The sequence below is a fragment of the Copadichromis virginalis genome, linkage group LG19 (assembly GCF_057382275.1).
Source record: "Copadichromis virginalis isolate Kocher_CV1m ecotype Utaka linkage group LG19, C_Virginalis_male_GT1.1, whole genome shotgun sequence".
NCBI lineage: Eukaryota > Metazoa > Chordata > Actinopteri > Cichliformes > Cichlidae > Copadichromis > Copadichromis virginalis.
Genome location: NC_140636.1, coordinates 34699760 through 34712591, shown reverse-complemented (window position 1 = coordinate 34712591; position 12832 = coordinate 34699760). Strand labels below are relative to the sequence as shown.

The window sequence follows — 12832 nt, the reverse complement described above, 5'->3', positions numbered from 1 at the left end:
TTGGAACAATTTAAGAGGCATAAACCTGGGAGCAGCAAGGAAAATAGTTTTAAAGCATTCTATAAGTCACAAGAATCTGCATAGAGAGGCTTTGAAGTTTCTTACATCCAATTTAATATAAATTCACAAAAGAGTGTCTTAAAGATTCTTGGCCCATGCTTTTAACAGCTCTCTGAGGAAAACTAAGCACTTTCATAATGCCAGAGGTGGCTTTCTTTGGCGATATGATGTGGGAATATGAATCAGGAGGGTCTGTATGCACGGACAAAATATAAGAGATGTATATGAGACTAGATAAACAGGGAAGGAAATCCCGAACACAATTTTCTCATACAGATTTGTATGTTTTTATTCAAAAACTTTATTTTAAAAAATGTGCATTAACATTTCATAATATTAACAAGGTTACAATATCATAACATATCATAAAAATGTCAGACCTTCTCTGTGGATAGTGTGGAATCTTAAAAACATGACGTGCTGATTTTTGTGTGCAATATGAAATACAATGAGAGTCGCCTGCATATTAAAGTGAACAGTTGAAAAATGAGATGAGATGAGAATGTCATAGATTTCCGAGTGACATGAGATAGTTTTCTCCCTTTTAGTTGAAACCAAATAAAGTATTTCCTTTTAAAGCACCATGGGGCGATCGTGGCTCAAGAGTTGGGAGTTCGCCTTGTAATCGGAAGGTTGCCGGTTCGAGCCCCTGCTTGGACAGTCTCGGGCGTTGTGTCCTTGGGCAAGACACTTCACCCGTTCCCTACTGGTGGTGGTCAGAGGGCCCGGTGGCGCCAGTGTCCGGCAGCCTCGCCTCTGTCAGTGCGCCCCAGGGTGGCTGTGGCTACAATGTAGCTGCCATCACCTGTGTGTGTGTGTGTGTGTGTGTGTGTGTGTGTGTGTGTGTGTGTGTGTGTGGATGGATGACTGGATATGTAAAGCGCTTTGGGGTCCTTAGGGACTAGTAAAGCGCTATATAAATACAGGCCATTTACCAAGACTTCATTTGTTTTTCTACTAAAATGAAAATTATTTTCATAAAAAGCGGAGTTTACTCTTTATATAACTTCCAGCAGCAGGGATTTCCTGTCGTTGGATCTGAGCTCTCTGCAGTTGCTGAAAATGTTCAAAACAGCTGTCTCGATAGAGAAAAGGTGCTCATCCTCCACCTCCGGACAGTGGTGCCTCATAAATTCTGCAAGGCGGACCAGGTACTCAATGTTGTGGCCGGTGTTGCCTCTGCAGATGGCAATCTGGGCGGCAATCTCCCCGTCCGAGGCCGGCCCGAGGTAGATGGGGTTGTCAGGTGTGGCGATGTAAACAAGGGACAACACTGAACCGTGACCGTCTTTAGGAATGAATTCCACCATCTCTGTTATGTACCCGCCCTGGACAACCTCTCTCATGTTTAAATACTGAAGAGACGCTTCGACCTGGCACTCAGTCACTTCATAGGCCACGCCCCACGTGCAAGCCTGCAGAGTACAAACAGGTGGAGGTTGACACACTTGCAACACTTGCAAGACTTGACTTTGTGAACATATTCAGAGAGAAAAACCTAAAAATAAAACTACAGTGTTTTGGTTTGTCAAACAACATTGATTGAGCCTATAGGATGTTATTTAAAGTCCAGTTTTTACTTGACCCAGTGCCAGAATTTAATAGAAATTAGAACATTAAACAGTAGAACAAACAGTAGACAACCAGTAAATAATGGGTTTAACATTTTCCCTGTTTATCACGCCACAGTTACAGTTTATTGCAACACATCACACAAAAACTCATAATCAGAAAGGTGGAAAGTTTAAAATAGCAAAGTTGTTCTTTTAGTGTGATTGGCCGGTTAGCTAATTATTTTCTGAGCAGAGTTATTACTTGTTATTTGTTTTTATTTGTCACTTGTATTGCAATACATCTGAGAAGACCAGTGACTCACAGTCAGACATTCCAGTCTGAGTAAACAACACAGCCTCATCGGGCTTGTTGTGCTGACATTTAAAAAAAAAAAGAAGAAGAAGATATTTTTAAGATATTTTAGTTTTAGTTTTGCTTTTTAAGGGTTATAGAATTTCTGAATCCACTGCTTTACTTACACATTCAATATTTAAGTGGTTCACTCACCTCCTCATCTGCTATTAGTGTGACAACTCTGGCTGGCTGTAGAGAGCAAAAACACCGACAGTGAGAACTCAACAACCAACAAGAAAATGCTTCATACTTCACAACAACATACTGTAGCCTACATCTAAAAATGCACGAGCGAACTCCTAAAGGATCAGAATCAGCAGGAAATACTTGTGTTCCAGGTGTGGCTGCAAATCTCACCTTTTCCTTGTCCCCTCGATGAAAGTCATCTCCGTGCCAGAACCGTCTCTTGTATCCTCTAATGTACCCTATTTTTCTTCTCTTGTGTTCAAAATCGGGTTTCCACACTAGGGAGCCATAGCCAAATATCCACAGGCTGCTCTTTTCCTTTATAATGTCCTGAGGTTTCATTGTAGGCACTTAACTTCGTTTGGGAAGAGAAAAAACAAAAGTCCACAAGTAGCTGCTCGATGTTATTTCCAGTCTTCTACGACCTCATAGAGTCTCATACATCAGGCTGCTCCTATATATAGATATATAGATAAATAAAGCGCTGAAAGGAGGAACCATCTTTCACGTCACAATGATCATTACATCAGTAATTAGTCAGTGTCATCAAAATGCAAATACTGTCCATTCCTCCTTAGTATACCGACGTGCACACATGTGTATTTGTTGATCAAAGTACGTCAGAGAGACACGACCTTGGCCAATTAAATAGAAGGGGCGGGGCTCTTTTGTGGCGACGCCTCGCCTAAGTTTTGAGTCGTTGCGCATGAGAACACGCAAGCACCCGGGGCAGGGAAATAAGAAGAATAAGCAGATATATTTTAAAGAAAAGAAGAAAGAAACTGTCTTTGTTTCTAACGTTTTAATCTTTATGAGCACTTTCAATATACAGCATAGGGTCAAACTCATAGTGCAGAGGTAATCACATTACCTATAAATAGCCGGGACTGTTATATCTGTGCTCTCTTAAGCTCATTAGGTGTCTGTGTTCTCTATAGACGAGCTTAACACCGCAGTGGCTGATAACTGAGATCAGTTTGTCCTCTGTAAGTCGGTGAGGATGATATTTGATGGGTTAAGAAAGGAGAGAACTACTTTCTTGTTACTTCACATAAAACCTACTGCCACCAGGTGGTTGTGAAAGACATGGCTCTTTACTTGAGAGAAACATCAGCCTGGTGCTTTGATATTGGCTGAAGGCTGGGTTAAGTAAGTAAAGTGTTAGATCTCCAAAGAGAGGGTGCAATTGTTATTAGTCCCTGTGTGCATCATGGAGCCTTGGCTGCGGGGCCCTTTGTTTGCTGTGATCATGCGCCATTAGTTCGAGGACATATAGATTTTCTCCGCGCACTAGTTTTGCTGTGTTTCTCACACCTTTCACCTTTCAGTCAGCTACAAGAATCAATTATTGATCATTATAGACGCAGATATCAAGAGATGCAGCAGTTCCAAGATCCATTTAAGCAGAAAAGACAACAAGGACTCTTTATTATGACATACAGACTTATATATATATATATATATATATATATATATATATATATATATATATATATATATATATATATATATATATGTTTGAGTATTTTCTTACATTTCCTGCCAATTACAATGCTGCCCACTGAATGATTGCTAGCACAATGATTTCATATCACGCAGACACAGATCTCATAGACATAGTATCATCAGAAGAAGCTACCAGGCCAAATATTACTGCATCTATAGACAATGACGTCACTTTCACACCAGGCGACACAAATAAAGCTTCTAGATGATTCCAACATTTAATTTAGGATCTCTATTCGACCAGATGGACACTCAACCGACGAAGACCGACAAACAAACAGTGTACCAGATATGTAGTTCTTGTTTCTTTTCATAGCAAAAATAATAACAATACAATAAAAACACCAAAACAAAAACACTTTAAAAATATATTCACCTTTGCGAGGCATCAACTTAAAAACAGATGTACAAGTCATACTTCTAATCTCAACATATAAATATACACTATATACAAAATAATCTTATAAAACATAGAAAGAGAAAAATCAGTGCTTCATATACTTAAATTACTAATGAAATACTAATCTTACAAAATAACATTATTGATTCAGTAATTTCCATTAAAGGCGTTCTCGGTACGATAGTCACAACATGTATTTCTTTGTCTTGATTTAAGGGGGATTTTGCATAAAGTAAAACAAGGCCTTATTATGAGTTTTCCCTGCACGGCGCTTTAGCATATTGCATCATTTGATCTTTCACACAAAGAAATCAAGATAAGCAGGGCACAACAATTCCCTTTAAAAAAGGGGGTATAAGGCTTTGTGATCAAGGCTGAATACATTCTTTATAAAACGGATTGAATTTTCAAACGATAATCCTAAACATCTCTCAAAAATGAACCGTTTTCAGTAGTTTTCTTTTTTTCAGTCCCTTTTTCTTTTCTTCTTTAGCACAATGCTGGTTTTTGTTTGCATAGCGCGTCGCAGGTCAGATGAAATGGAAAAAAAGCCGGCTCCATCCACATTCCCGTTGGCGGTGAGTTGATTTGTTTGATTGCCGATTACTGCAATAAGATGGAAAGCGTCCATCGGGATAGCCCGCTTCTTCCACTCAGCATGCGGGCACACGCATCTTGGCCCGTTGCCCTCGGAGGAACTTGAACAGAGCGGACGAGGTTGCGAGAGCAAGCCTGATTGGCTCATTATTTCCCTTTTTTAAAAAAAAAGAAATCCCAGTCTTTACATTCGCACATAGATTAGTAGCTTTACTTCTATTGCATTCAGAGAGCACACAAGCTCTATCCAGTTATCAAGTTTTCAAGAGCAGCAACTTGCGTTTAAATAAATCCCAGTCTTTCCACACTTGTAAACAGTCCACAAGAAATCCAATGTTGACGATGAATAATATATTCAATTTATTATACCTGAAAGAGACAGAGTCCAAACATTTAGTGACAATCACAGCAACACGTGCAAGATCTAAATGACCAGTTATTAAAGGGCTGGAACAAGTAAATAGATTTACCTCAGTTGCAATGATGCATTCATTTTTCTCTTCTGCTATTACAAAGACAGACTGGTACATTGAATCTCCAGAAGAACTTATTGTAGATATTCTACACTCTGGTCTCTCACTGTAAAGACACAACATGTCAGGCACACGGCACAAAAACAGTGCATGGTGGTATAAGTCAACATATGCATCTCTTCTCATCCACCTACCTGTACATTCTACTTAAATGTTTCGTGTCTTCTATTGACTTTTCACAGTTTTCATCTTTGTCCACAAGGGACAGTTCATCCTTGTACCTCGCGGAGGGTTTATAGTCCAGGTGGTAGTGGTTGATGCATTTGTGATTAGACTTTTCCCTGGGACAGTCCACCTCCAATTCAAACTTTTTATTGGTGTTCTTGAGCTCTAGAGTAGAGATGAGGTTCTCCTTCTGAAGGTCAACCTTGGAGAGGTTGTTCATGGTGTCCGAGTCCTGCTCCTTATCCTTCTGCTTCTTGATGTGCCCCATCACTGCCACTGCCATGCACAAAAGCAACAGAGCAGCCACTACGCCCACACCCAAAACGATGGCTACCAACTTTTGCTTCTCCCTGGACTCCCAGCTTATTGTGGGGCTGGGGGTGTTGGCTTGATGCTCACTGTTGAACTGGCACTGAGGGCCGCTGTGATGGGCCGGGCAGATGCAGGTGGACTGGCCTTTGGCTCCTGTGGTGCAAGTCCCTCCATTGAGGCAGGGTTGAGAAGCACAGTAGTCTGTGGGCTTGTCGCAGTGGCGGCCTGTATACCCTAGGGGACAGGTGCAGGTGTAGTCGTTGATGCGATCTATGCAGGTGGAGCCGTTTGCGCAGGGGTTTGCGGCGCACTCGTCAACATTGATCTCGCAGCGCGGTCCCGTGAAACCTGAGCGACAGCTGCACACTCGGAGGTTACCGCGGACCACGCAGTGTCCACCTGTGCAAAAAACACCATCATTATTGATTACTGCTGATGTAGAAATACAGCACCATACATGCTTTTGCAGTGATGTGCGTCTGGTCTCTTACCATTGGTGCATTGCAGTGAGGTACATTTGTCCACTTTCTTCTCACAGTTAAGTCCAGTGTATCCTGGTGGACACTCGCATGTGTAACTACGGCCATTATCTTTCTCTTGGCATGTGCCACCTTGGAAGCATGGTTTGTCTGCACAAGTGAGCACCCTGTGTTCACAGTGTTGTCCTTCGAATCCCTGCGGACACTCACACCTATACCCATCCTCAGAGTCCTGCAGGAGAAAAGATATAAGGTTTTTTTTTTAAAAAACCCTCCGTGTCAGACGTTTTTTATCACATCCTGTTCACGACTGCCCCAACAAACCCCATTATCCTTAGACCAAATTCTATTTACAGTACATCGTCTGTGAACTGGGTCACCCACTGACTTGACAATCGATAGCATCCTCCTGGACAAGCAGATAGACGGAGGCAAAAACAAAAACAGGAAAGCCTGTGTTGTGGGAAAGGAGAGAGAGAGACTTCCGGACTCACCAGGCAGCGACCTCCGTTGTGGCAGGTCTGCCTGTCACATTCCCTGACCTCCGAGTCGCAGTTAACCCCGGTGAAGCCTGGCAGGCAGGTGCAGGTGTAGCTGCCCTGGCCTGTGTTCAAGCACGTGGCCCCGTTTGCGCAGGGTTTATGGTGGGTGCAGTAGTTCAGGTCTGTAAACAAACAGGAGAAAACGTGATTACTGGAACCAAAAGGAGGGATTGCATCAAATGAGCCAGACATTTTCTGCTTTTTGCATTATCCTTTGAGACAAAGACGTCTGGAGTCGCTTTCTAATTCACTCACCTTGGTCACAGAAGATGCCCCCCCAGCCTTCTTTGCAATTGCACTGCCAAGCCTCTTTACAGGTACCGTGTTTACAGGACGGGTGGATTTTACACACATCACAAAAGAGACCCTGCCAGCCCTGTCTGCATCTGTTCACACAAAATATAATAGCTGGATCACACACAAATCAACTTTCATCTGCTCACTCACATACAAGAGCTACAACAAGCCTGACAAAAGGGGAACAATAGTGAAAAAAGGTCCCCTTGTGCTTTGAATACTTTATATTTCTCATGACTAGGGTTGACTTTTATTTACCCTTTTCGTTGGCTAATTGTGGAGGGACACCAAACCAAAGTGAATACTCACTTGCACTCTCCAGGTAATGTGCAGTTTCCGTTCCTTTCATTGCAGCCTTCAAGACAGATTGCTGAGAGAGAGAGGGGGGGGGGGGGGGGGGGGGGGGGGGGATAATTTAGTGTTATTAACTTATTAGGCAATTATTAAAACAGTATTTATTTATTTTACTCGCTGGTGTATCAATAAAAACATTTCCTGTTGAGTGTCGCGAGGCACACTGACTTTGCATGATTTTTAATTTTTCATTAATTTATTTTTTGCACTGTTGGTTAGAGCGGAGCAGATGTTTGCTCTAAAAAAAAAGAAAGAAAAGGGGGGGGGGGGGGGGAAGCAGGACAGCTGCCCCATTGTTACGGGCGCACTGTTCGAGCCCCGTGTGCAGCTGCCGCCCCACACCGCCTCCACAATAGGGCCTGCAATTTAGTGGCGCGTGGCGGGCGATAATGCCGCGATTAACCCCGACGCGTGCTGCCGAGCGACCACCGCCCTGGATTAAATCTCACGCGCCCAGAAAGAAAGCAGCATCAAGTTAGTTGTCGTCAGATTTCACCTGAACCTCACTTGTGCGCAAATTGTGCCCTGCTTCCTCGCGTCCCACGCACACCTGTGATCATGTGGCTTAACAGGTCATTTAATATGGGCCAAATGAAGTCAAGAAAAAGAAAAATTGGAAGGATTGAGAGAAAAACAAATGTACAGAACCTCCCTTATCTTCCTTTGTAACTACCTAATATAAAGCTGTTAATGGCCTGTGTTTTTTGCTCCATTTAGGACTAATGCGCAAGCAGCCTTCCTGAAATCTGACTCATGACCTTTTATACAAACAAAGAAAAGTGCCCATATGGTGTCTTCACTCTTGCTTACGTTCTTGGCAGTATTCTCCCCTCCATCCCGGCAGACAGGCTTCTTCCCCATCAGGCTTGCAGGTGAAGTGGCCAAAACGGTCGTCTCTTGGAGCGCATCTTTTGGAACAAGTGGCCCCGTAGTAATTTTCATTGCAGATGAACCGGTATGAGTAACGTAGCTCCGTCTGCCTCCCGCTGAGCACATCCTTGGACCACTCACGCCCTATTCCCAACTGCCTTTGGATGGTAAAATAACTAATCAAGAATTCGGGGTTGGTGGTATCTGTGAATAAAACAGAAAAAAACATTTAATCCTATTTAGGCCACAAACTGGCTCACATGAGAGACTGTTTAAAATTTAGGCTGCTCTATGACGTTAACACATCTAACAATTATAAATTTTAACACGATACACAATTTAAGAGGCATACTTAAAAGGCCTCCTCAAATTCCCCTTGCCGTCACTTCTCGCCATTACGCGCTGCGTTCACAGAGATTAAAAAGAAAAGAAAAAAGAAAAAAAAAGGTGTAAAATCCAGGAAAAGCCTGTCATGGGACTTTTGGCAAGGGTTCAAATTCTCATTTAAGCGATGTACACTTTCCCATGCCTGCCAAAAATAAATCAAGGGAAGTACGATTGTGTTTGGCGAGATTTGATTGCAAAGGATTGTCGTGTGACTCATGACATCCTAACAAACACGAACCCATGACGCTGAAACACCAGATGCGTTTGCCAGCACTTCATACGTTCATCACGTTTCTGATAAAAGCGGACTTTTCAGTAACAAGTAAAGCAAGTTACACCCACAATGCCTCCCTCTAGTGGCGAAAACCCAATAAACATCTCCTCACCTCCGGGCTGCTCCGCTGCAGGAGAATACCAGGCTTCAATAACTAAGGAGAAAGCACCCTGTGGGGACAAATGAGGGAAACAATGGTCACAAAACAACCTGAAGATCTCATATCTTTAGCTTTGTTTGGATGAAACGGGGTTTGGGGCACAACACTTTACATATATATAAAAGAAAGCAGTTGCACTTAATTCAAATGATCCCGGCAACAGATATAGGGACTGGATTGTGTCCTACATGAGTTCACATAGTTGAACGCAGACTCAGTTTTAGGCAAAGGATAAAACAAGTCCTCTGACCCTTAAGCGTAGTTTAAATGGCACAAAAACGTTGCATTTAATTGGTGTGACAAAAGCTAAGTACTATATGCAAAATACATTTCAGAGTGTTGTTTGGTAGAAGCATTTTTCAGCACTTATCAGCTGTGAAGAGCGCATTTTTAAACGTGTAGATTTGGTTTGGTTTCTGCGTAAAAGCGTCAGACGAGTGCGCCCGACAGGACAGGTGCTCTTACCGGCCAGGTGAAGTTGAGCGGCAGGCGTAGCCTGGCGTCCGGCCGGATGCCGAAGGAGTCGGTGCCCAGAATAGGTGTGCTGGCGTTGGCAAATATGCAGTTTCCAGGAGACACCTCCTTCTGGAAATTCTTCAAACAAACCTTGAAATAAGTCCTGCAGCCACTCATGCCGCAGCTAAGCCCATTTGCCAGCAAACCTTTCGTGTTCTGAAAATGATTCAGCTCTATCTCGAACACACCCGTTCCGAAAACCTAGAAGGAAATGAAGAGTGAGCACAGAAAAATACATTTTTCCCAAAATATAAACGCAAAGATTTAAAAAACAAAAATACCTGAGTAGATACTGTAATAACTATTGCGAGGACAGATGTGAACCAAACGGCCATCCTTTAGTTTTATGTGCGTATCCTTAAAAAACAGTTTGTCCTCCCACAAAAAGACGCTCCTATTCCAAAAATGCAGTGATGATAAAATAAAGTGATCAGAATAAATAGAATCCTTTTCTTTTCCTCCAAAGCCTGTAGGACAAGATCCAGCTCCACAATCAGTATCCAGAAGAAGAAGTTGGGAAAAGACCGAGTTATCCGTGTGCTTGAGGTTAGACAAATATCAGTAACGTCAATATCCACAAGTGACTCATTCTGCGGTCTTTATGTTGCCCATCCATCGTGCCGGTTAGTTGTTGTTTGAGTTTGCTGTGCTGATGTGAGCCTTGTTTTGCCAACAGTGATGCGGGCATGTGGCGGAGCATCAGCGCATAGTGACTCCCAGTGAAGGATGCTTGACGTCCCTCCTCAGTTTTTATACGCCGTTACAGACAATGTCAGTGGGTAAACACCGCCCACTCCCCTCTCCACTTTTTTTTTTTTTTGGTGTGTGTGTGTTTCTCTTTCTCTCTCACACATGGAGTGTCATTAACATGTATAATGATTTTTAGAGGAGTTTGTTGCTTAAAATAAGCGATTTTCTGTGCTTTCATACGCTGTTTATGCGTAAACTAAAATTCAATAGTAGGTTGTTGGGGTTTTTTTCTGGGGGAGGGGGGAGGGGGGTTTCATAGTGTTAATATAGATGAAGCTTTCAGGCATCCAGAATTTCTAGATTCACTGTTGCTGTCTTCAGGGGTCACTGCTTGTGTCTCTTTCTTTTCCCCTGTGTTTATTTTAGAAGATGGAGCAGGAGACAACCCTCCCCAAAATGGATTTAAATGTTAAACACGTGGTGTCACTCATAAATCAGATGAGGAACCCACGATTTTTGAGACCAAGACCCTCATATAAAGTAAAATATTAAGTCCATTTCTATAAATGGGCAGTTATCATGTGAAACGCTTATGTGTGGACAAACACAAAGCTGAGATTGTCCTCTAGCTGAGCACTGTTTGTTGAACTAACATCCACATGGCAGCTGAAAAACAGTCTTCTTCTTTCAAGTGTGTGCATAATTGTTCCAAGAGGGAAAAGAAAAATGAACTCAAAGCAGTATATGAAGGCGGCAGAGCAAATAAATTCACACGCCATATGCAATTTTATCTCATGAAAACTCACGCTGAGCGCAGGCATTGTTACCTTTATCACCCCTGCAGCAGGCCAACTTGTCTGGGAGGATTTACAGTGAGGGAACAGGATTTAGTAACCGTTCCCTGGCCATGAAGGTGTGTGGCTGAACGGCTCTCCTGCAGAGATGACATCATCTTTAACCCCCCCCCACCTTTGACTTATAGGTTTGAGGTTCCACTTTTGGGCAGAGACAATGGACTATTGAGTTTGGAGGAGTGTGAGTAATAGACCCAGACATCTCATACTTCTCCTGTATTGAAGCATTTGGCGTTCCCACCATTGACTGAATCACACAGATCCTGCAGTGGTGCATCAGTGCAGCCTCGTACAGTGCCTGCTTTCAACCATGCACTCTTGCTCTGCTTTGTGTCAAAAAGGACCCGAATTTGCTTATCTACAGGGCATCTCGCTGGTATATATGGCTTCCACAGACTCTAGAGCCTCATCAATCTCTTAAGACATGTGTAATGGTGTGCCTGCCTTCCCTTCATACACATCAAAACACCCGTACACTTTAATATTTGATGGAGTCTGGCTAAGGTTTCTCAAGCGCAGCTCAGGTTTCAATTCCTTGTAAAGTAATTGGACTGTGCTAAACACGCAGCGATGCTTGGATTGGAACGTCTTGGTGCAACGCAAGTGAAAACGCTGGCTTGGTTGAAATACGGGGAAGTGCCTTTGGGGTGATGCACTCACCAGACTTTGTTAATATTTACAAATTGTGATTTTATCACTGTCGTTATATTATTATTGTTACTATTATCTAAGTGGGGAGAAACCCTGACCTCGATTAATACGGACATTTTAGTCCTTAGCTCTATGAGTTATTTACTCCTGGCCAATGCAAACAATAGGATAACAGAGTCTTTTCTGCTGTGCTGCTCTAGAATAAACACAACCATGGAAACAGACATCGGCCCACCGCAGTTTCATCTGCGGCCTTGCCTGGGACATCATTTTTCTTTGTGACAGTATTTTGTAAAGCCGACTCGTGATTGTTCTATGTATATATTTAGCTGGCATCCAAATCCTAAAAATAACATTTTGACTGGAAAATGAAGAGATATGAAAGCGGCTGCTGACTCATTTTGGACTTATTGGCAAGCTGCTATTGGTGAGAAACTGCTTGATGCAATTGTTTAGATCATCGGAAGTCTCAATTATTTATTCATTTTGTCCCAGGAAACCTTGCTCATACGTTATAGGTTTTAAGAGGCCGGCCATCCAATCAGGTGTGCACTGTTTGTACGTTTATAGAGCAGGTTTGCTTGTTTGTTTGTTTTTATTAAATACGTGTGAGGATATGAGTCGGAGCATGCTTACTCAAAAGTATGCGACCACTGTCAATACACTGCTGTACTTGTTATTTACAAAACACATCGAGCCTATTGTGTCCCTCATGAAGTTAACAGAGATCAAAGACTTTCTTAAATTCATTTTTCATTCGTATTTACTGTAAATTTGCACTGGACAATGAACCTTATACCTAAGTGAAAATCCACTTGACTGATATGAAAACATTAAGCTCAGTGGGGTCATGTGTCAGTTTTAGATCCAGTTGGAAGCATTTTTTTTCTTTTCATTACATTATTTTGTCTCATTATACCACAGTCTTGGCCATTGTTCCAGTAGTATCAACAATCTAGTAAAGTGCAGTAGAAAGTTACAAAGCTAACAGATGGCCCCCTTTTAGTTCAGATATCTGGCCTGTTTAATGCGCAGCAGTTTAACACTTCTTTACAGCACATTTGATCTCTATGCCCCAATCTGTCCGGCCA

General features: G+C 42.5%; 2 protein-coding genes across 2 annotated transcripts; both read right to left on the bottom strand.

The window, feature by feature from the left end:
- Positions 1-920: 920 nt before the first annotated feature.
- On the bottom strand, positions 921-2504 carry LOC146686662 (glutathione-specific gamma-glutamylcyclotransferase 1-like). The gene is made up of 3 exons (XM_085441234.1): positions 2326-2504; positions 2122-2157; positions 921-1475 (listed from the first exon to the last, which is right to left on the bottom strand). The coding sequence occupies exons 1-3, from the start codon at positions 2494-2496 to the stop codon at positions 1059-1061; spliced, it is 624 nt and encodes a 207-aa protein (XP_085297360.1). The 5' UTR covers positions 2497-2504; the 3' UTR covers positions 921-1058.
- Positions 2505-3952: 1448 nt separating this feature from the next.
- LOC146686661 (delta-like protein 4) lies at positions 3953-10255 on the bottom strand. The gene is made up of 11 exons (XM_085441782.1): positions 9828-10255; positions 9496-9747; positions 8983-9040; positions 8150-8413; positions 7295-7355; positions 6944-7074; positions 6641-6810; positions 6159-6378; positions 5325-6066; positions 5128-5236; positions 3953-5026 (listed from the first exon to the last, which is right to left on the bottom strand). Exons 1-11 carry the CDS (start codon positions 9879-9881, stop codon positions 5021-5023), a joined length of 2067 nt encoding a protein of 688 aa, XP_085297908.1. The 5' UTR covers positions 9882-10255; the 3' UTR covers positions 3953-5020.
- Positions 10256-12832: the final 2577 nt, after the last annotated feature.

Bases quoted from the DNA above. Each gene is read 5' to 3' on its own strand.
- LOC146686662 (XM_085441234.1), bottom strand. From the start codon at position 2,496: ATGAAACCTCAGGACATTATAAAGGAAAAGAGCAGCCTGTGGATATTT. The intron at 2,158-2,325 runs GTGAGATTTGCA...TGCTCTCTACAG, and splicing joins ATCGAGGGGACAAGGAAAAG to CCAGCCAGAGTTGTCACACT. The intron at 1,476-2,121 runs GTGAGTGAACCA...TGTACTCTGCAG, and splicing joins CACTAATAGCAGATGAGGAG to GCTTGCACGTGGGGCGTGGC.
- LOC146686661 (XM_085441782.1), bottom strand. From the start codon at position 9,881: ATGGCCGTTTGGTTCACATCTGTCCTCGCAATAGTTATTACAGTATCT. The intron at 8,414-8,982 runs GTGAGGAGATGT...TTTTATTCACAG, and splicing joins TGCAGCGGAGCAGCCCGGAG to ATACCACCAACCCCGAATTC. The intron at 6,811-6,943 runs GTGAGTGAATTA...GTTTGTTTACAG, and splicing joins GGGCATCTTCTGTGACCAAG to ACCTGAACTACTGCACCCAC.